The sequence below is a fragment of the Rhinatrema bivittatum genome, chromosome 4 (assembly GCF_901001135.1).
Source record: "Rhinatrema bivittatum chromosome 4, aRhiBiv1.1, whole genome shotgun sequence".
Lineage (NCBI taxonomy): Eukaryota > Metazoa > Chordata > Amphibia > Gymnophiona > Rhinatrematidae > Rhinatrema > Rhinatrema bivittatum.
In genome coordinates this window covers 324,527,596-324,550,535 of record NC_042618.1, presented here as the reverse complement: position 1 = coordinate 324,550,535, position 22,940 = coordinate 324,527,596, and the positions used below count along the sequence as shown (strand labels likewise).

Genomic DNA, 22,940 nt, shown 5'->3' with positions numbered 1-22,940 from the left:
TTAGGGCAGATAGAGGGTAGGGTGGGATGAAAATAAAAATAATTTGATATGTATGCTTTTAATTGTGACTTTGATATGTTATGTAACAGAAAGAATTATGTACCATATTGTTTTATTTCACGATACTGTTCCTAAAAAGATTGAACTCTTTTTAAAATTGGTGTAGCTTGCGTTTTCTGCCTATTTTTCTGATGTGGGTTATTACAAAAATTACCCCCAATAATGTCAAATTTGTAATAATAAAAAAAAAATGTTTAAACAATGGTATAATAGGATTGAGAGAGGGACACCAAATTGTTCTCCTGTCCCAGGTGCCAAAATATCTTGTTGATTAGATAGCTCATTGATTTGCTGTCATTTAAGCAAGAATATATTAAGAATATATTAAGTGACAACATGTGTCTTGGCTCATCCCTTAAATTGCCATCTCTGAAATCAATGTTGATCCTGTCTAAGCCGAGATAAGCAGTATGTTACTGTTAGATTTACATTTTTCTTTCAAGACCTTTTGCAATGTGAATTGAATCTCTGTATTAGCCTCGGAATTTCTACCCACCTCTGATATATTATAGTGGGCATTCTACGAAAGTGCTGAGAGCCATTTTCTTTTAACTGACTTGTAGATTTTTCTGACTTCCTCCAGGGGACAGGCATGATGTTAAATATACTACTTCTTCTTCCTCCCTTGTTGGAATCCCAGAATATCTGGTTCCTTGTCATCCTGCTAGACCAGTCATAACGCATGGCATTTCGCTCCTGCACGGCTGATGGTGGTAGAGGACACCCTTCTTTTATGACTTCACTCTGGGCTCATGAAGGGAGCCTGGTCCTTGTTCAGACCCAGTAATCTTTGTCTTCGGCAGTTGTGGAGCATAAAGACAGCTTTTCAAACTCTAAAAGTCTTGGTTCCTCCTTGGCTTGATTCGGACCACTGGCTCCCGGGGCAGCTGTTCTTCAGGACTGCTCCCCCCAGCAGAAACTTGCACCTGGGAAGGGGATATAAAAAAAAAAAAAAAAGCCTACCGATTGGGCTCTCTCACAGCACCCTTCGGGGTCTAGTGAATGCCCTGGTAGGTGGGTTCCCTATTCTCTGATTCAAAAAATAGGGAACCCAGACAGGCCAATTATTTATCAAACTTGAATACCATTATGAACTAGTGATTTTCACATGGAATGACAGTATATAAAACACACAAATAAATAAAATGAGCGCTCGGGTGCCCGTACATGTGTGTATGGACGCAAGCAAATATACGCTGGAATTTTAAATCCGTGCGTGCATTTACACGCATAAGATTTAAAATACTCCTAGTGCGCGTAAGTATGCTCCTTTTAAGAGGTTACTCGAGCAAACCTACTTTGTGTATCTTCCATAGGACTTTGCCGGCTTTAATGTACGTATGTAAGCGGATTTTAAAACATACTTGCATGAGGGACATTTCCAGTTTTTCCAATTAGTCCACCAGTTTGCCCAGTCTACCTCGAGGTCAATCAGACCCCTCTGGTTCTTCATCCTGCACTCCCCCCAATTGACCCGGTCCCCTCACCCTGTCCTGTAAGTCCCAAAACGTGAGATCTGCAGTCTTGCTCCTCATTAGGAGCAGCAGTAAATTTACATGGATAACAAGCCAGCAAACTCTGCGGCCTTTGGTTTTAAAATATGAAGTTACGAGCATTACTCTTGGCCCCGCCCTGGAATGCTCAGGCCCCACCCCCAACTCCACCCCTTTTCAGCCCCTCCCTTTTTTTACTTGCGCACTATTCAATAAAGGCCGGATTTTAAAAGGGTTACGCACATAAGGTACGAGCATAACCCTTTTACAACACCCCTGCGCGCTCTGAGCCTATATTGCATAGGCTTCCGGCGAGTGCAAAGCCCTGGGATGCGCGTAAGTCCCGGGGCTTTCTTGGGGTGGGCGTGTCAGGGGGCGTGATGCGGTCGGCATGTTATCGGGGGGCGTGACGCGGTCGGTGCGTCATTCGTGAGCTGTGCCGCGGGCGTGGTTTCGGTCTGGGGGCGTTCCGGGGGCGTGGCCGCAGCCTCTGGACCAGCCCCCGGACCGGAACATTGCGCACGCTATGTTTTAAAATGTACCCCTCAGGGGATTAGCGCCTCCACAACGCGTGTCCAACACGCGGCAAAACTAATAGCGCTCAATGCATGCAAATGTGCGTCTAAAACGCACATTTTTATGCTCAAAAATTAACGCCTACCTAGAGCAGGCATTCGGGTAGATTTTCAAAAAGCGCGATTTGGCGTACTTTTGTTGGCGCATCAGGCGCCAACAAAAGTACGCTGGATTTTAGTAGATACGCGCGTAGCCGCTAAAATCCTGGATCGGTGCGCGCAAGGCTACCGATTCCGTATAGCCGGTGCGCGCCGAGCCGCGCAGCCTACCCCCGTTCCCTCCAAGGCCGCTCCGAAATCGGAGCGGCCTCGAAGGGAACTTTCTTTTGCCCTCCCCTCACCTTCCCCTCCCTTCCTCTACCTAACCCACCCGCCCGGCCCTGCCTAAACCCCCCCCTTACCTTTGTCGGGGGATTTACGCCTCCCGGAGGGAGACGTAAATCCCCGCGCGCCAGCGGGCCGCTAGTGCGCCGGGACGCAACCTGGGGGCGGGTCCGGAGGCGCGGCCACGTCCCCGGGCCCGCCCCCAAAACGCTACGTCCCACCCTGAAAATGCCGCGCGGATCGGGCCCGCCCCCCGATATTCCCCCCTCGGAAAACCCCGGGACACGCGAGTCCCGGGGCTCTGCGCGCTGGTAGGCCTATTGAACATAGGCGCACCGGCGTGCAGGGCCCTGCTCGCGTAAATCCGGGCAGATTTACGCGAGCAGGGCTCTTAAAATCCGCCCCATTAATTGCTGAGCATTCCCAAAAGTTGTACAGGAAAGCAGAAAATACTGCTTTTCTGTACATCCTCCTACTTAATATCAGTGCAATATTAAGTAGGAGGAACAAAAACTTTGAAAAAGTTAAAAGAAAAAAAAACCCCCATATAAAAAATGCCAGCGGTCAGGTTCAGGAAATGGATGCTCAGTTAACAAGCGCCCATTTCCCGAACCCCTGGCTGTGCACCGATTAGGAAATTGGACTCCGATAAATTTGGCGTCCGTTTTCTAAACCGGCAGACAGCCAAACGCTCGCGGGCTCCCACTGTCAAGGAGGCGCTAGGGGTGCTCGGTTGACCCTAGCGCCTCCTTAACAGCACAACCCCTAATTTAAATCTTGCATGGCATCCCCAGGAGGGGTGCCTGGGGGCGCGTTAGGAAAGCAGGGGCTGAACACTCAGTGCCCGCTTTCAGCGCATTTCAATTGCATCGGCCCCATAGAAGACTGATGCTCAGCTCACAGGCAGGCATCAGATCCCCTGTTGTTTTAATGCACGAAAAGGAGGTTACATGAAGTTATCCAGAAACTTACCCACACATCTACTCCAGAACTTTGCAGACTTAAGTCCCAGATTGTTATCTTTAAGGGTTTAAACGGTCGTGCTCTAATGATACAACAATGAAAGTTGGGGGCTACCAGAACAAATGATATAGGAGCCGATGCAATACCGTGTGCTAGGTGTAGCATTCAGCTTAACCCATGATTGGACACGCGTTTTGGGCGCGCGATTCAGGAGGGTGGCCTAAGCAAATTAGGGCCCGCGGTAAAAGGAGGCGCTAGGGACACTAGCGTGTCCCTAGTGCCTCCTTTTTGACAGGAGCGGCGGCTGTCAGCGGGTTTGACAGCCGATGCTCAATTTTGCCAGCGTCGGTTCTCAAACCCGCTGACAGCCAGGGGTTCGGAAAACGGTCGCTGGCATAATTGAACGCCCATCTTCCGACCTGTGGGCTGCGGCTGATTTTTAATTTTTTTTTTTTTTTTTTAAATTTTTACTTTTTTATTACTTTTGGGGCCTCCGACTTAATATCGCTATGATATTAAGTCGGAGGGTGTACAGAAAAGCAGTTTCCTGGCGCCGGCAGAAATTAACGCCAGCCTTTGGACAGGCGTTAATTTCTTAAAGTAAAATGTGCGGCTTGGCTGCACATTTTACTTTCTGTATCACGTGGGAATACCTAATAGGGCCATCAACATGCATTTGCATGTTGCGAGCGCTATTAGTCTCGGGGGGGTTGGACGCGCGTTTTCGACGCGCTATTACCCCTTACTGAATAAGGGGTAAAGCTAGCGCGTTGAAAACGCGCGTCCAAACCTGGGCTAACAGTGCGCTCCGGAGCGCACTGTACTGTATCGGCCTGTAAGTGGGGGACATTTTATGCCTATCTGCACAAGAAAATAAGAGTGCAAATGAGAAAGATGACAAAAACGATTCTAGATAAGGAAAGATATCTTGCAAGCAATCATGCAGCCGCGATCTATTCTTGCAATGTGGACAGAAATAACTGGGAAGATTGGATGAGGCTGGTTCATTTTTTTCTGCAATCATCTATACTGCGTTACAAAAACAGCATGGTTGTCTCCCTCCTTGAATTTCTTAAGTTCGTGCCTTGTTTTGAAAGAAACCTGTCTTGTACTGCCTTTCTCTGTTTTGTCTTGTCTTCACGCTCTGTTTTATTTTACCTGTGTTGTTATATTATTAAGACTGGAATTGTTCTAAAGATTTTGGGCATTGTTTTAATGCAACGCCTCTTGTAACAGACATTATATCCTGAAAAGAAGCCCTCTGTTGCCAAAACCCAGTAACACATAATCGATTTCTACAATAAAACTGAGGACAATGACCCTCTTGCAATCTGGAATGAATCTTGGAGCTGTAATATAGTGTGGTGATAGTATATGTAGGGAATGAGCACAGTATATCACTGCAAAAGTTGAAACATTACAGTTTTTACAAGATGCTCGCCCGTCTCCCTTTTTAATCAGCTGCTTGGTCTCATTTTCTGTAAAGGCTCTTTAGAGTTGATACATGTGGCCTGTTTGGCTGAGCTCCCAGTTTAACCCGCAGTTGTACGCAAACTTTACTGCCGACGCAGCAAGGAGGATTGCACACCAGAAAAATGTGCGCCCCGCAGTGTGCGTACAGGGTAGCACCATCTCATGGAAAGCTCTTGCTAATGATGGCATTTGCTGTTACCCCCTCCACTGCAGAGAAGGTGCACTGGCTTACCTCGTGTTTTCTTAGCACTGGAAACTTAACTCCTAGTCAGAGGCGGAATAAACATTCCAGGGCTAAGGACAGCCCCTGTGGAAGCTGGAGTTCTGGTGCTGGGACTTATATTTGGGATTTTATGCGCAGAAAAGATACTTTATGGACAAAGCATGCTTTCTGCACATAAAATATGATTTATGTGCACAGAAAATGCACTGAAAGTATTTTCATGCGCATAATTCATATTTAATGCATGTAAAAGACTTTTATGCGCACAAAAGTGCTTGTTTTATTGTGCGCATAAATCAGGAGTCCTAGAGATTCCTTAAACCGTGTGCTCAGCTTATGCAAAAGGCCAAGTGCACATGTGAACTTGCATTGGCGTGCCTTTAACTCCCAGCGCCTTGGCACACTGTTTGCTTACTGCATTGGGAGTTACTTTGCTTTGCTTTTTTTTTTTTTGTACTGTGTAGGTTAATGAACTGTGTTCTGCTTTTCAGTGCACAGTTTTAATGCAAAAGAAGATGGAGCTCTTAGGCTCAACCTGGGAGCGTTTGCTTCCAAGAACAGGTTCACATCTAGAGCTGTTACAGTTATGATTACTTCCTTTAAGAAATCGTTTAATTTGTTTAAAAAGTCATTCACTACAGAATACTGATCGCTTTTCCTTTCGCACGGACATGGTATAAGAGAAGGCCAAGAGCATCTCTCTTTGGGAATTCTCCAGGTCAGGACTCGCTCCTGTCAGCCAGATTGGGGACAGAAATAATCTGATTGCTTCCATCACTTATGACCTTTCAAATGTAATCAGAATTTATATTCAGGTTTACGATTTTAAAACGTTATCCCCCTACTGTAGTCTTTGAAAAGTAATCGGTAATCTGAAAAAGATTATTGTGAGATAGCAGTTGGGGTGATCTTGGACAAGTTTGTAACCCTTTAGGTGTAATTCCCTTTCCTCCTAAATCTATTAGAGCAGAGTTCATGAATCTGTGGCCTGAGTGCCTAAACTAGAGCTCATGGCCAGTTCTGTGGGAACACGAGAGGTGCAGCTTCTGTCTGCGTATGACTGGCATCCCCTGACTTCGGCGCTCATCAGCCGGGATATTCTGGATATTTGGGATGATGGCATTTTGAGTTCAACAAGTTCCTCATCACCGAATTGCCGGTTGGACCCTTGAGTCGGGTCTTCTGCTCCCTGGGTCAGCTGGGGCTGCCGTGGAGGCAGTGTTCACAGCCACCCCGAGATGAGGAAGTCATGGTTGGTTATTGGTTAGGTAGCTGGATTCAGGGCTCCTGATTGCAGGGTTGTGGAAGGAGCCCCGAACCGTTGCTGCCATTTGCAGACCGTGTACCCTGGGGGGGGGGGGGATATATATCGGAGGAGGAAATAAATCCCTGGGTAGTTGCGAATGAAAGCTCATAATACCATGATCCCAAGCCTAGTTCTGTTGTGCTGGAGGCTTAAGGAAGCAGGAGGAAACTTCTGGGTCAACAACCACAAAAGAACAAGAAAATGTAAAAAATATATATAGTACAGTTTGTTTAAAAAAAAAACAAAAAACAGAGTTTCCCATTTAAGAAGGATTTTCAGCTCTGCTTTTGTAGCCTGGTTCGTAGTTAGGCAGGCTCACAGCCCCCGGTGTGAACAGCAGCTGATCACAATACAGTTTCATATCTCAGCGCAGGTAGGTTTAAGCTTAGCTTCCACTCGGGTTGCGAACAAACCAGATCACAGCAAATTAAAACAACAAACTAGTTTTGTCTGAGCACTGTTCCAGTAAACTCTTTACTGACAGGGCCTTCCCAATGCTGTTAACCCACAATTATGTCTCGATTCCCCCCACCCCTTCACTTAAATCCTCCAAGCTCAGTGTCAAACCTCTCTCAGATTAATTACCTTTATATATTTTGTTCTCCTTTTGCCTCCCTGTCTAGAATCTCCTGGGCTGGAGTCTTGTTCTGGGTCTTTGTGAGTAACTGAGCTGGTTTCCTTTCCCTCTGTCCATCGTTCCTTGCTTCCAGGGCCCAGGAGCTTTTCTTTCCTGGCGCCCGTCTTGGAATCCCTGCCAGAGGTGTTGGGTCTACATTGCTTGCTCTCTCTCGGACTCCAACTCCCAAGGCCCTTTGTTCTCACCAGGAGCTCTTGTCTTTCCGATCCATAGTACTTTCTCCCCTGAGAGTTTTCCTGGCACACCATCTAGGCCCCTGGTTGTCTACGGCTGCTTGTCCATTGTCTTACGGAGGTAATTATTTCCAGGGGTTCCTTACCCTGAAAAACGGAGACCCTAGCACAGCCTTACAACCCTGTGCCTCAGTTCAACCAGCAGTAGATGGGATAATAATAACAATATCAGTCCTTCTCCCCCAATATGTTCAGTAGGTGGTAACGTCACTCGGCCAGTGAAAGAATGATAATCCTGCTGCAGGCTACAGGGGTGGCTGCGCGCAAGATTCTAATCTGAATTGCAAGGACCATGAATCTTCTTAAGCCTGTTTGAATATAAAGCTTTACGTAGAAACATATTACCCATGACACGATTGTCAGTGCCTGAGGGTGCAGGCTGTTCTCCGTCTTCCTGCACAGTATTTTGGGAGATGCGGCCATAACATATTTGCATGCTTAGTCCAGAGCTGTTGAATTGTCGCAACCGGAATCTTATCGGCTCTGAAAACGTGTGTGCGTAGATACATTTTTACCGAGTACAACAAATGGAAGCAGCAGCCTGCTCAGTAGCATCCTGAGCTTTCTGGAAACCGTAAATGAAGCATATTGGAAAATATTTGCTTGTGTCTTGCGAGATAATTATACAGAGTAGAAAATCATTACAGATTAATCACAGAAGGACATGATGTACTAGTAGGGCTTTGGTTTACCTTTTCTAATAGGACAAAGTGAATGTGTGTGTGTATGATAGAAGGAAGAGAATGTGTTGTCTTCTTAAGCAGTTTGGATCTTATTGCAGTCTGACTTCCGAAACAGTAAGGCGCTCCATATTCAGCAAGCTGATGAGTGAAAAAGTATCTGGATAAAGTTATCCAGGCAAAACGTTTCTGGAAAAGTCAGCCGCTGAATATGCCTGCATAAAGTTATCCAGATAACTTTAGGATAGGCCTTCACCGCAACCAGACTTATCAGCCTAATTTTATCCAGCCTGTAATGAATATCAGTACTGGCCAGATAAAGTTTTGCCATGCCCTAGGAATGCCTCTGGCTCCACGTCTTTTTATTTTTATTTCTTTTATGTGGGTGAATTTTGCGCAGGCATCCATTTGCCCAGAGAAAATGTACCCAATGACTGGGGGATGGAGGAGAAGAATTTTAACCACGAGTATTTGTCTTTTGAATATCGACCTCAAGATTTCTTTCAGACCTAGGCTGAGCACAGTGGCGGTTTTGGACTTCCCCAAGCAAAGAAAAAAAAATGAACAGCATCTGCTTACCAGTCCTGTTCTGTAGAGACAAAAGTACGGTTACACAGCAGAAATGTATACTTGTGTCAAAGAGGCTATGAAGGAAGCTGGAGGCTGCATGGAACAGAGAGTGCTCAGGAGGAGAGTGGCTATTCAGAAGCAAATTGTATTCAACAGCCTGCTTGCACACACCTGCCCTTCAGCAGCAGATACACATCCTGCCAGCAGCATGAAACTTTTCACTCCTTTCCCCCAAATCTACTGCCTGGGGAGAATTATCCACCATCCATTATTTGTGGAAAAAACCTGTTAAGGATTAAATATCCTTCCCACACCCCCCCCCCCCCCGAAGGCTAGCCATCCTTCATCAGGATTTAAGGGTTCTTTCAGTGGGGGGAGGAGATGACCAGAGGATGGCTGTCTTTCATTGGGAGGTCACCTTGTTGACGTACCACCCTAGATCAAAACTTTGGTTGAAAATTTGATAGCCCCACCCCAAGATAATTGACGTGAAAGCTGACTTGGTGGCTGGATGGATGGAAGAACTCCTTTTTAGAGGGGAAAAAAAGAAGAGTCTGGAGGGGATGGGGGAGGAACTGTGCTTCTTTATTTTTGCCTTCATAGAGAGAGCAAACTTGACATAATCACAGAGCAACTTCAAAAAAGAACCCTGTACATTACCCTGCATTATTATTGATGCCCAGACCATGACTCCTCTGTATTTAATATATCTTAATTTGTAGATCAAGCTGATGTTTTAGAGTAGATTAAACATCCGTCCAGGATGCTTTAGGTATTGTGTCTTCTGAGAATGGCTAAATGATTTTGTCAGGTCCCTTCCAGTCCTAGTTTACTGGGAATAGATGGAGTTGAGAGAAGAGACAGAGCTTGTCTAGCAGAATGCCTGCCGTCTATAATAAGGCAATGGTAAAAGTTGCTTATTTTTTTTGAATAAACCTTTCATAGCTAAGAATTTTAATCCCTGGAGTGATGACGACTAATAATTCAAGCGCACCCAGACCGTCTATTCAAGAGTTGTGCCATGGGCATGGAATGGCAGAGGTGGGAGAAGCTCTTTTAAGAAACGGGGGCAGAGGTGGATGAATTGGTTTTCTTTTTTATTTTGCAGTTACTTAGGCATGCTTTAGTGCTTGAGGTGATTGTATCTGGGAGAGAAGAGAGGTGTTAGCCAGAGCCAGAGGAGCTCTACATGCATTTTTTATCCCAGGCTCCCTAAAGTCTTTCTCAAAGGGGAATTCTGCCTGCAGGAGAAAACCAGATTTTTACACTAAGCCATTTCTGTGAAGCCCCTATTGTGGTCACCTCCATTGGCGATCCGAGGAACATTTTCACCAAGCGTGGAGCTGCCGTTTGTAAAACATGCGTGTTTGAGCGCACTACTCTGTATCATCATGTAAACATGGAGAAACACATCAGTAAAATAATAAAAGACAGGTACTACAAATTACATAGGCCACGGCGTTTGAAACCATTATTACATTATGACCTTAATATTTGCTAATACAGACTACTGAATTGCTCTATTATTAGGAGTACTGGCCAACTCAATTAGACCATTACAACTATTACAAAATGCAACTGCTGGAGTTTTAACAGGTGACAAAAAATATGATCACATCACTCTAACACTGATTTCTCTGCACTGGTTGCCCATCAAATTCAGAATACAATACAAAGTATTATGTATAATATATAAAACTATCAACTCAAACAATTCAGATTGGCTAAGTGCGTCTTTACACCTGCAAAAAGATTTGTGCTCGGTAAATAAAGGTCTTTTAACTGTTCCATCATTACATTCTGCGCATTTGAGCGTGGTACATGAGAGAGCTATTTCCGATGCAGGGCCAAAACTTTGGAACTCACTACCTTGTGAATTAAGATTAACTAAAGATCTGAAGTGGTTTAGAAAAGATCTTAAGACGTGACTTTTTAAACTGGCTTACGCTAGCAGTAACAAACTATAACAACTGAACGAGAGAAGATTTTTTAGCCTGTTATGAGAGTGAAAACTATAAGAAGCAGAGAAACACCTGAGGCATTAATAATAGGGACTCTATAGGATGTGCAATTTATATTATGTATTTGTTAAGTAATATACTTATGTTCTGTTGGTTTGTATACAGTATACAAATAAATAAAATAAACAAATAAATAAAATAAAAAGAAACATAAAATGTAAAGATAATATCCATGTTCCAGCGTGCTATTTGAGAAATGTATAAGATGGGCTGCCTCCATAACTCTGAGAAGAAAATTATTCATAGAACATCTTTTATTAGCTGAATCTAAGAATAGGTGCATAACTCTAGAAGGCAAAATATTTGTTGTATATCCAAAACGTAATTGATTTTTGGGCTTTATAATTAAACAAAAGTATATGTGCTGGGAGGAATGGAAACTATGTTTCTAGTTTTTTTGTTTGTTTGTTTTTAGTAAAAAGCAAACGTAATGAAGTGTGTCAACATTTTGAATCCTTTCTGATCCACTTCAGAGACCTTCTTGCTCACTGTAACTTGGTAGTGGTGCCCTCTGACTGGGCTCTGCACTGGGGGGGATGGGGAAAAGGCCTAGGCATTTCCAGGTAAAAAGAACACATTATCAAGACCAGGATCCCTGATCTCTTGCAAATCTTCACTAAGGAAGACTCGGGGGTGGGGGGGGGGGGGGCAAATTGGGGAGGTGGCTGTTGACTGGTGGCATGTTTGCCGCTCTCTACCCCCTCCCCTCTTCTCCCATGCTGAGCTGGCCGACAGTAGGGGGAGGTGAGCAACAGTGCCTCAGTCCAAAATCTCCTCTTCTGCACCCTGGGATCCAACTTGTGCTTTGAATCATCTGGGACACCCACAGTCCCAAATGGCTGAAGCTGCGGTTGGGCCCCAGGTGATAGAGGCAAAGGAGGTGGCCTCAGGCACTGCCAGTCACTTCTTCCTACTGCCAGCCTGATCCGTGCAGGAGGGAAATAGAAAAGGGGAGGAGGTATCCATGGATGAGAAAGTAAGAATTTTGATATCAGCGCTATCATCCATCTGGGGGTCAATGACCTCGATTAGAAATGGATGCCATGAAGTACAAAAAGATTTCCAAAATCTAGGAAAGATGATAAAACACACTTTGCAGTGTGTGGAAAGGGAAAAGAGAAGCTATGCCACATAGATAATTTCAATTCCTGGCTCAAAACCTGGTGTACAGAAAGTGGTTTTGCATACATTGGAGGCTGGGGTCGTGTATGGAGCAATAAAAAGCTTTATGGAAAGGATGGCCTTCATGTGTCTGTAGCAGGGAGGAGGATGCTAAGTGAGAAATTCAGGTGATATATTATCAGGCATTTAAACTAAAGAATGGGGGTGGCAGGAGATGGCCAATAAAATTGACGTCACCCCCAAGCAATACAGAAAGTGGTAGGAGAAAATAACAATATCAATCAACTCAAAAAGCAGGAAATGTGACTAGGGAAGAGCAACAAATCAAGAGAGAAAAATTGGAAAGCGATGAATACAAATGCTCGCAATTTGGGCTATAAAATCCCAGGCCTGCAGGACCTACTGGTGGAGGCAGACCTGGAAATTGTTGTGGTTACGGAGACATGGTTCACAGATTCTGATGAGTGGGATACAGCCATACTGGGCTATTACTTGATAACGAAGGAGAGAGGTCAGAAAAGGGGGTGGAGTAGCTCTATATGTTAAAAACAATATCCAAGCAACTGAACTGCAAGGAATGTGGGGTAGAAAGGAAGCATTATGGCCTGTTCTAAAAAAAAAAAAAAAAAAAAGGTGATGGCGCATCCATTTTTACTGGAGTGGTTTACAGGCCTCCAACTCAAATGGAAGAACTAGATAGAGATCTCGTCAAACACATCCGGAATTTGGGAAAGAAGGAGAAGTGTTGATTATGGGAAATTTGAATCTGCCAAACATAGACTGGAGAATCCCTTCTCCGGAATCAAACCAGAAGTAGAGAGATAATGGATGTTCTGCAAGGGGCTCTCTTCAAACAAAGGGTAGTAAAATCCACGAGGGAAGATATGATACTTGACTTGGTGCTCACTAATGGGGGATAATGTCTCTAATGTCCGTGTGGGAGACCATCTCAGTACTAGTAATCATCAAATGGTATGGTTTGATATCACAAATAGGATGCAGAGAAGTCAAACGAAGACCCTGGTTTTGAATTTCAAAAATACTGACTGTTGAAATGGGGACATACCTGGAGGTAGAACTAGAAGACTGGGAGAAAATGGGAGAGGTGAAACAACAATGGGCCAAACTAAAAGGAGCAATTACAAAGGCAACAAATCCATATGTTAGAAGAGTAAACAAAAGTAAGAGAAATAAAAAAACGATCTGGTTCTCAAAGGAGGTGGCAGATAAAATAAAAGCAAAAAGAACAGTATTCAAGAAATATAAAGAATCCCAAAATGAAGAGCACAGGGAAGAATATCTGGTGAAACTGAGGAGACAAAGAAGAAAATCAAGAAAGCTAAAAGTCAGGTGGAAGAAAGGATTGCTAAAGAGAGGTGACAAATCATTTTTCAGATATATAAGAGAAAGGAGAAAGGTCCGAAGTGGTATTATGAAATTAAAAGGTGACAATGATCAATGTGTGGAGAGAGATGAAGAAAAGGCAGAAATATTTAACAAATACTTCAGTTTGGTGTTCACTAAAGAAGACCCTAGAGAAGGACCTTTGCTGGTTGACAAGGCTGTAGATGGAGATGGGGTAGATGAAAATCTATTTACAGAAGAGAATATATGGGAAGAGCCAGGAAAACTGAAAGTACACAAGGCCATGGGGCCGGATGAAGTTCATCCCAGGATATTGAGGGAGCTCAAAGATGTGCTGACGGGTCCGCTGCGTGACCTGTTCAATAGATCCCTGGAAAAGGGAGTGGTGCCGAAAGATTGAAGAAGAGCAGTGGTGGTCCCGCTTCACAAGAGTGGTAGCAGAGAGGAGGCTGGAAACTACAGGCCGGTTAGCCTTACCTCGGTGGTGAGAAAATTAAGGGAGACCCTGCTAAAGGAAAGGATAGTCAACTATCTACAGTCAAGAGGATTGCTGGACCCGAGGCAACATGGATTCACTAGGGGAAGGTCCTGTCAGACAAATCTGATTGATTTTTTTGATTGGGTGACAAAAGAATTGGATCGAGGAAGAGCGCGCCATGTGATCTACTTGGATTTCAGCAACGCTTATGATACGGTCTCACATAGGAGACTTGTGAATAAAATGAGAAGCTTGAGAGTGAACACCAAGGTGGTGGTGTGAATTACAAACTGGTTGATGGACAGAAGTTGGCTTGTGATGGTAAATGGAACCTATTCTGAAGAAAGAGCGGTGTTAAGCGGAGTGCCACAAGGATTGATGTTGGGACTAGTTCTGTTCAATATCCATTGCAGAAGGTATAGAAGGTAAAGTTTGTCTACTTGCAGATGATACTAAGATCTACAACAGAGTGGACATGCCGGAAGGAGTAGAGAGAATGAGACATGATTTAAGGAAGCTTGAGCAGTTGAAGATATGGCAGCTGGGATTCAATGCCAAGAAGTGCAGAGTCATGCATCTGGGGTGCGGTAATCCGAAAGAGTTGTATGTGTATGTGATGGGAGATGAAGGTCTGTTGTGCACAGAGCAAGAGAAGGACCTTGGGGTGATAGTGTCTAGCGATCTGAAGACAGCAAAGCAATGTGACAAGGTGATAGCTAAAGTCAGAAGAATGTTGGGCTGCATAGACAGAGGAATAACTAGTAAGAAAAAGGAAGTGATAATCCCCTTATTCAGGTTCTTGGTAAGGGCTCACCTGGAGTATTGTGTTCAGTTCTGGAGACCGTATCTCAAAAGAGACATTGACAGGATGGAGGCAGTCCAGAGAAGAGTGACCAAAATGGTGGGTGGTCTCCAGCAAATGACTTATGAAGAAATGTTGAAGGACCTAATTATGTATACCTGGAGTAGGGGAGGGTCAGGGAAGATATAATACAGACCTTCAGATACCTGAAAAGTTTAACGATGCACAATCAACAACAAACCTTTTCCACTGGAAAGAAATCAGTAGAACTATGGGTCGCGAAATGAAACTTCAGGGAGGACAACTTAGAACCAACGTCAGGAAATATTTCTTTCCGGAGAGGATGGTAGATGCCTGGAATGCCCTTCTGGAGGAGGTGGTGAAGACAAAAACAGTGAAAGATTTCAAAGGGGCATGGGATAAACACTGTGGATCCCTAAAGGCTAGAGGATGGAAATGAATAAATGAGTGCATGGGGGTAACTTGCTGGTGTGGCAGTTACTACTCTTAACCAATAAGCCTTCATACTGTCATTGCTACTCCATCAGTGCTCTCTGCTTCAATGGCAGGGGGGAAAGGGGGATTAGATTCAGAGAGCAAACAACAAGGACATTGAATTTTGCGGTCAGGGAAAACAAGCATGGGGTAACTTGCTGCTACAGCTGTTACTACCCTTAACCAATGATGCAACTCCAACATTGATCTCTGCTTCAGTGGCAGGAGGTAACGAGGAATTGGACTCGAACAGAAACCAACAAGGGCCCTGATTTTGACGGACTGGGAAGCAAATAAGTGCAGAAACTACCATTTGATTGCTGGGCAGACTGAATGAACCACTGGTTCTTTTCTGCCGTCATTTCTGTATTTCTGTATTAAAGAGGGGATGAGGAAGGGTGAGTGTGTGTGTGTGTATATATATATATATTAGCATTTGGGATTGGGGATGAGAACGAGGGCTTCTGGCATAGGCAGGGGATATGAGAGAGAATAGTGTTGGAGCCAGGGGAAGTACACTTATTTCTCCTCCCTCCCAGTTCCCCTCCCCAAGAACCCAGAATCTCCTTCACCTACTCTTACCCCTCCCTATCGCAATCATCAGTACTCCCTCTTTTTCAACCCTCCCCATCCCTGATCCTTTTTCTTTTCCTCTCCATTCCCGATCCTTCCTCTCTCTCCCCCTCTCTTCTTCCCATCCCCAATCCTCTCTCCATCTCCATGCCGAAGATGTCCTCTTCTCCTCCCCAAATCGATTCCTGAGATTCTCCACCAACAAAACTCCCATAAGAACAAAATAAATTAGGCAGATACAAATCAAGGTCAGAAAACTACTTTATTTTTATTGTGCAAAATACATTCTCATTATTTCATATGCAAACTGATTCAAACTTATGTAAATATGTCACAGAAGTACAGAAAATTTGCCACAACATTTTGTAACTCATGCCTCATAATGTATCCTGAACTGTCACAGGAAGCTGAGGTCTACGATCAAGATATATGTGTCTAATATGTGACTCAACAGTCTGAGGCAAAACCAGAGGCACTTTCTGATAGGTTTACACTGTATTATGAGTAGTTGTGCACAGGATTTACATTAAAACCTAAGAATCAAGTTTGTGCAGAAATGCATTTTTTATTTTTATGAAAATATTCATGAAGTGATAATGATATTTTTTTTGCACGTTCTTTTTTTTTTTTGTGTAAAGCATTTTATTGAAAGCATATGTGTCAGAACCAGGCAAATCTGAATCCACAATTCAAGAAAGTCTGATTGAATCTTCATCCCACCCTATCCCTCCTTTCCCACCCCTCCCGATGCTCGCATCATGACAAAGATTTACATCATCAGGAAACTTTTTTTTTTTTGCACCTTCTTATTTGTGCATACTGTTAGTACTGTTATACAGGGGTACTTTTGCAAAAGAGACTGTTTATCCTGGATAAAGTAAGATCTAGCTGTTTCTTGAGGTAATGAAATCCACAACTATTCTCCCTCTCTCTTATTGCTCTTTTTGTTTTTTTCTGGCAAGTACAAAATGTTTAAAATGACCATGCATAAAGATTTTGTTCTTTTTTTCTTTTCTCCCAGAACGTTGTCTCCAAACATGGCTCCCAGTTCCGTGGGAATTCCCAGCACGATGCCCTAGAGTTCCTCCTCTGGCTGCTGGACAGAGTGCACGAAGATCTCAACTCTTCTCCCGGCCAGAAACCCAAGACATTAGCCAAGGTCAGTGTTCTACTATCCCGGCTTAGTAAGGCTCCCTCAGCTTTTTTGGGGGAAGATCTTCATTGGCTGAAATCAAGTCATGTGACTTCAAACAAATACTGCCATTATTGGTTAATTCTCATCCGGTAGGCAATAATACAGTGGTTCCCAAACCTGTCCTGGGAGATCTACAGCCAGTGCATGCAAATCTATATCGTACATATTCATTTGTGGATATTCCAAAACCCTGACTGGCTGGGGGGTTCTCCTAGGATAGGTTTATGAACCACCTGCAATGCTTTGGATGCTCAGCAGCTGTTGCTAGATGATGTATTTCCATTCTTACAGGAATAGGGGGAAAGTGGTTACTGCTTTATTGTTGTAATAAAGCCCTGACTGAGTGCCAATGGGTGTGTTTTGTGTATACTCTGAAAACATCAGACACAATTGTCAACCAGCAAGAAAGAAAAATGAAAAATACCTGGGCAAAAGGCCAGGTAGAGGCTAATATTGCATCACTGTACTTCAGCAACAAAGGAGAAAAGAAGTAAAGGTCATTTTGAATTGACAAAAGATTTATGTTGGTGATTGCTCAAGTTGCATTTTTGTTAAGTAAATAAAAATATATATCATGAAGCCCCTAGAAGTTGTTGGTTGGATCTAAGTGGTAGTTACCAGATGATCACAAGTCATCGGGGACTGTGGAGTCAGCTCTCTCTTCTTATCCCTTAGCTCACTGAATTCTGGGACTTGCAGCTCAGCTTGTCTTATTGAAATTGTCACCAGCATTTCCCAGATGAGCTGGGGGAGATAGAAAACTGTTAGCCGCAAACTCACTTGCAAGTTATTATGCTAGGCAAATTTGTCAAGTTTGCCTATAACTGGTATGTTGGTATATAGTAAACCTTTGAAACAATTATCAATCACATCTAATTAAAAAACAAATAGTACACATGTTTTTAAAAATAAAAAAGGCCTTGTGCCCTTGGGTTTGGCACTGCACTCCGTGACATGATGAATTAAGTTGTCCTATCCACTGGCAGAGCACTAGGGAAACCCAGGGTTCACATCCCATTTCCCCCATTCACCCTCCTTGTGAACTTGGGCAAAGCACTTTATCTCCCATTGCCTTAAGTACCCACTAAGGAATGAATTGGAGCCACTAAGAGGTGATTTTTCAAAATGTTATGCATGCAAGTAGCCTCCACTCGTGTGTTCCATATTTTCTAAAAGTCGAAAATACTCGTCTTTTTACTTTCACGTGCACATATCTACGCACGTTAAAAAAGGGGCTGCCTAGGGGCATTAAAAGACATTTAGGCACGTGGATTTGCCGTCTTATTTGCATAATTTTACATCTGCTCAATTATCTGGCATAAGTGATATTAAACATGTTTATTGTGTAGTGCCGACTGGGTGGGAGGTCTGGGTGAATTGGGGGGAGTTCAAGCAGAAGAACCAGGAGGGTCTCAGTGACCTGGAGAAGGACTGGGAGAACTGGTGGATTAATTGGTAAAACTGGTAATTTCGTTGACGGGTACATGATTTAAAATACACCGACTTAATGTGTGCAAATCCTGATTTAGGGTGAGCAAGTCCTGTTTTTTTTTTTTCGCACGTAAAATATATGCATGGATATTTTGAAAATAGGTAGGAAAAGTACACACGTTCAATGCACTGATATACGCTATTTCAGAGCGTTGCACTGAATTGGCACGGAAGCCTACATACTCGTCGCGTATGTTGGGTAGAGATATGCTATTTTACAAAATGCACGGGTTATTAAATACTAGCATAGATCAGCTTGTGGCCATATATGCGCATATTTGCCGCCGCGCCCATTTTCTTGAACGTTATCCTCGCTGATTGTTAAGCTATAAAGAGCAAGGACCTATCGTACCTTAATGCTAACCATGCTATAAGCCATCTTAAGCCTTATTTGGAAAGGCAGGCTAAAATTGTTCGTCTTGGTTTTCTTTTCCAGGTGGTGAGGGCAGGGAGCATTAATTGAGAAGGCTCGATTAATTTCTCATGAAATAATCACATTTGTTCTTAAAATGTTCACTGATGCTGCTTGTTTGTAGAACTGTGAGGCAGACGATCCTATAACTTGATCACTAAAGGGCCAGAGGTAAATTTTGATTTCAACGAGGCTAGAGAACGTGCCAAAAAAAAAAAAATCCCACCTTGTAAGTCAACTTACTTGTGTAATTTTGAAATAATAATTTTTGCCCTAGGAATACAATTTCTTTCAGCTCAGGAAGAGAAAATATTCACAGGAAGAAGAACAAAACTGTGCAAAAATTACCTTAGTTCTTCAGATTAGCACTCACTGCAGCTGTTCAGCACAGTAGTGAACATGCAGTTGTCAGTGTGAACATGGAGGATTACTTGTTTAAGTCTCCTCCGCTATATTAAGACTTTCTTAACCTTATATTACTGTATTTAGCCATGGAGCCTCCTTGTTCTGAAAGCGAATATAAAAAACGCTTTTAGGGCAGACGGAGCAAAGCAGTAACTTCCCTGGAGATACATTGGATGGCATGGGATGAGATGCTGCTTTTTCAAGCAGCTCTTTACATGGTAAACGTTTAGTAAAATAAAGACATCTTGGCAAACTTGGCTACCACTTGTGAAGTTTCATAGCCGAGCTGTGGAAATCTGGGTAAGGAAAATGTATTCACCCCAGGAAATTAAAATGTAAATCCTTGGGTTTTGTGGGGGTTTTTTTTTTTTGGCCTTAGTTTTAATTGTGATTTTTTTTTTTTTTTTTTTTAACAAGGATTTCGGGTTAAAGCCCTCAAGATTTTTTGATGAACTCTTTGGCTAAAGCATTGTGAAAGGGAAGGATGGAAGTGTTCAGCTCTGATCCCGGTCCGAGTCAAGCACTTGCTTCCACAGAGCTGATCTCGCCATTGTCTGTAACAACGTTTATTTTCTTTTATTCTCCCTGGGCTCTTGGAGGAGAAAAGGACTGCATTCATTCTCCAGGGAAAGGCTCAAGGTGAGAGCCTACGGGAGGGGGGCAGTGCTGCTTTTGGCTTAAATGCAGCTCTGAGCAATAATAGAAGCTTTCACTCCTCAGGTTTTGCAATATCCTTCGGGCACCCGGCCATTTGGAGTGCCACAAATAACAGGGCAGAGAAAGTGCCTTTTCTTTCCCGGTGTCCCGATGTCCATCTAGATCCCTCACCATGTAGTATCTGTGCAAACCACAGAGGACTTGTGTGACACTCAGAAACAAAGAAAAAGATTCCTTTTCAAAGTTGTATGTGTGTGTGTGTGTATGGGGCGGTGGGGGATAAGGGGGCAGAACAGCACAGTGCTTGTTCAGATATCGTTATGTCTGCAAAAAAAAAAAAAAGAAAAAGCTGGCTTGAATATGGGGAGGGCATAAGGCAATGACTGACACAGAGTTGATGATTATAAAGCATATACTGTAGTCCATCCAAAAGGGGCAAAGCAAGGGAAGGAATCTGGAAAGGGCAGCCAGCTGGAAAGGCTGAGTGAGACTACAGATATGGTTCTCTGGGTACTCTGGGCCTGAGGCCTACCATAGAAGTTTGCAACCTCTTCAGTATCAGGAACCATGTTACTGTTGTTTTAATGCACACAGCCCAGGTTACCAGAGTAAGAGCCCCTAACAAGATGTAGCAGGAGGACCCTGCTGCTAAGGGGTTGGTGTCTTAAGTGAAGACATTGACTCAGAAGGTGATTAGGAATTACCTGAGAACTTTTGTGGTCTGGTCATCCTGAGATCGGGGAGGGGTTCCGCATGCAAATTCTCCCCTCCCCCGTTCTATGACACAGATTGGATGTCACAGTCTGTTTTGCACATTGCCACGAACAAACAAATTGCTTGGAAGAGCAGTTTATTAATATTGCTAAAATAGACCTCAGCATTGGGGGATGGGGGGGGGGCAGTGCACACAAACCCCCCCCCCCTGCAGAATTGGTGTGGATCGGTGGGGAATGGTAGGGGAAGGTCTGATGTGAGGACGTTCTCTCCCGCCTCCACCCCAGACTCTCTCTCTCTCTCTCTCTCTCTCACATACACTCTCTTTCCTCCCCAGAACCAACACGGTCCCTCATCCTGCCTCCAGGCCCAGTCTTCCCACCTGTTCAGCATCTTTTCTGATGCACCGTCTTCTCCTCGTTCCAGCCCAAATGGGCTGACTCTGACAGCAAGACAGGGAGAGGATGGGTTGTGAGATTTGGGTCAAAGAGGGTCAGGTCATAAAGGTTAGGCTAAGCTAGTCTTATTTTTACCCTTGTTGGTTTATAGGATTTTAGCTCTTGGTTTCTCAAGGAGACACAGGGCTGCACATACATAGATGCAGTGGGGCAAAGCCAGGGCTGGCTTAGCTTTTCCCTTAGAGCATGGAGCGCTCTGGCCACTTTTAGTGAGAGCAGCTGTAGCCTGGGGGTAGGGAATAATCAAATACTTTAGGAAAAGAAATAGGTTTAGAGGCAGAATTTTAAGGAGGAAAAGGGGGGGATATGGCAGACAAAGAGGAGGAATGATACAAATAGGTCAGGGTTACTGAAATCGCTATGAAGAGCTTGGTGAATGAGCTTGTTTAACTGGATTTTTTAAAAATTAATTTTCCCTCAAGCTACTAATTGCTCAGCACAATTTTGTAAAACTTACTCCCCAGTGCAAGATCACAGGAACAGTATTACACAAACGGCAACATTTTTAATTGGCCCCACACGTATAAAATGGGGGTTATGTGTGTGGCTGGGCCCTGCGTGCGCGCCTCGCGCATTTTCAAAGGATCCTAGACACGCGCGTAACTCCAGTTATGCGCAGAAGTGCCGGGCGGGGGGGTGAGGGTGGGAAGGGGCGGGGCTGGAGGCGGCCAGTATAGCAGCCATTTGCCGCTGTCCTGGGGAAGGGACTGCTGGCGCGCACAAGTTGCTTCTGCTCCAATGTTTCTAACAGAGGCCAATCCAGATCACAAGTATCTGGCAGGATCCTAAGGGGTAGATAGATTCCAAGCTGCTTATTGTTATGTTTTGTGGGCCCTTGGTCGTAGCAAGAGATGGAACCTCCCACAGGGAGGCTGGCTCTAATGGCACACACACACACACACAGAAGTCAAGAGAGTCTTTATTATATACCCGATGATGGAAATAACCTGAGGAGTGGGCAGAGTATCTCTGCACAGAGGAGGGTGGTCCCAGAGGGGTGGTCTCACTGATACTCCGCAGCGTGACCCGCAGAGATGAACTCTCACCAATAGACTGTAGATCTGGTAGTGGTCTGCAGAGTGGGGTACACCGTGAATCCACACTGTAGATGGCAGGCCTGTAAGGTAGATTTATTTATTTATATACCAACATTTGATCTGAGAGATCACACCGGTTTACATTCAGGTACTGTAGGTATTTCTCTATCCCCAGAGGGCTTACAGTCTAAGCTTTTGTACCTCAGGCAATGGAGGGTAAAGTGACTTACCCAAGGTCACAAGGAGTGACAGCAGGACTTGAACCCTGGCCTCCTGGTTCATACCCCTCTGCTCTAACCACTAGGCTATTCCTCCTCCCTCGTAGTGGTCCGCAGAGCGGGGTACGCTGTGAATCCATTCTGTAGAAAGGTGAGAGAGAGAGAGAGACAGGCTGGAAAGCTGGGATACTCACTCTGTTGAGATAGAATGAGGAAGGTAGGGACCTCTGAGGAGCAGAGGCCCAGGACGAGGCAAGGTCCCCGAGGAGCGGGTACCAAGGGCATCCTTAGCTGGAACAAGCTGACCCTGAAGGGTAAAACAGGAACGTAGCAAGGCCCCCGAGGGGCGGGTACCTGGGTCGTCCGGAGAGAGTACAGAGCGAAGGCGTCTGTAACCTGAGCGAAATCAGCAGGAATGAATCCTTGCTAACTCGTAGCTGGAATGGAGTTTAGAGTTTAAATACCCGAAGGTAGTGACGTCATGTGGAGGGGACGTCCCCGAGGTTCCTGCCATGACATATGTAAAATGCAATCACCCTTGTTGGTCCGGGAACGCTGGAGTGGTCAGCGTGTGGAAGTGGAGGCAGCCATCTTGCCAACTGGAATGGAGAAAGGCAGAAAAGAGGTGAGACAGAGAGGCCGCAGCCATCTGCGGCCGATGGGTGCAACACTTATTCCAAGAACAAGCAGTGGATTCTTGCAACTCTACCTTAATAATGGTTTATGGACTTTTCCTCCAGGAACTTGTCCAAACCTTTTTAAATGCAGTTACACTAATAGCTTTCATTACATCATCTGGCAATGAATTCAAGAGCTTATTGATTCATTGAGTAAAAAAATATTAGTTTTAAATGTATCACCTAGTAACATCATTGTGTGTCCCCTAGTCTTTGCACTCTTTGAAAGAGTAAACAACTGATTAACGTTTACTCATTCCATTCCATTTATTATTTTATATAC

General features: G+C 44.3%; 1 protein-coding gene across 1 annotated transcript in view; it reads left to right on the top strand.

The window, feature by feature from the left end:
- The window catches only part of USP43 (ubiquitin specific peptidase 43), a 629,533-nt gene that overhangs the window by 86,870 nt on the left and 519,723 nt on the right, over window positions 1-22,940 (top strand). The window contains exon 2 of the mRNA XM_029600319.1: window positions 16,415-16,552. Coding sequence (XP_029456179.1) covers window positions 16,415-16,552 — 138 coding nt within the window. The remainder of the gene's footprint in view (window positions 1-16,414; window positions 16,553-22,940) is intronic.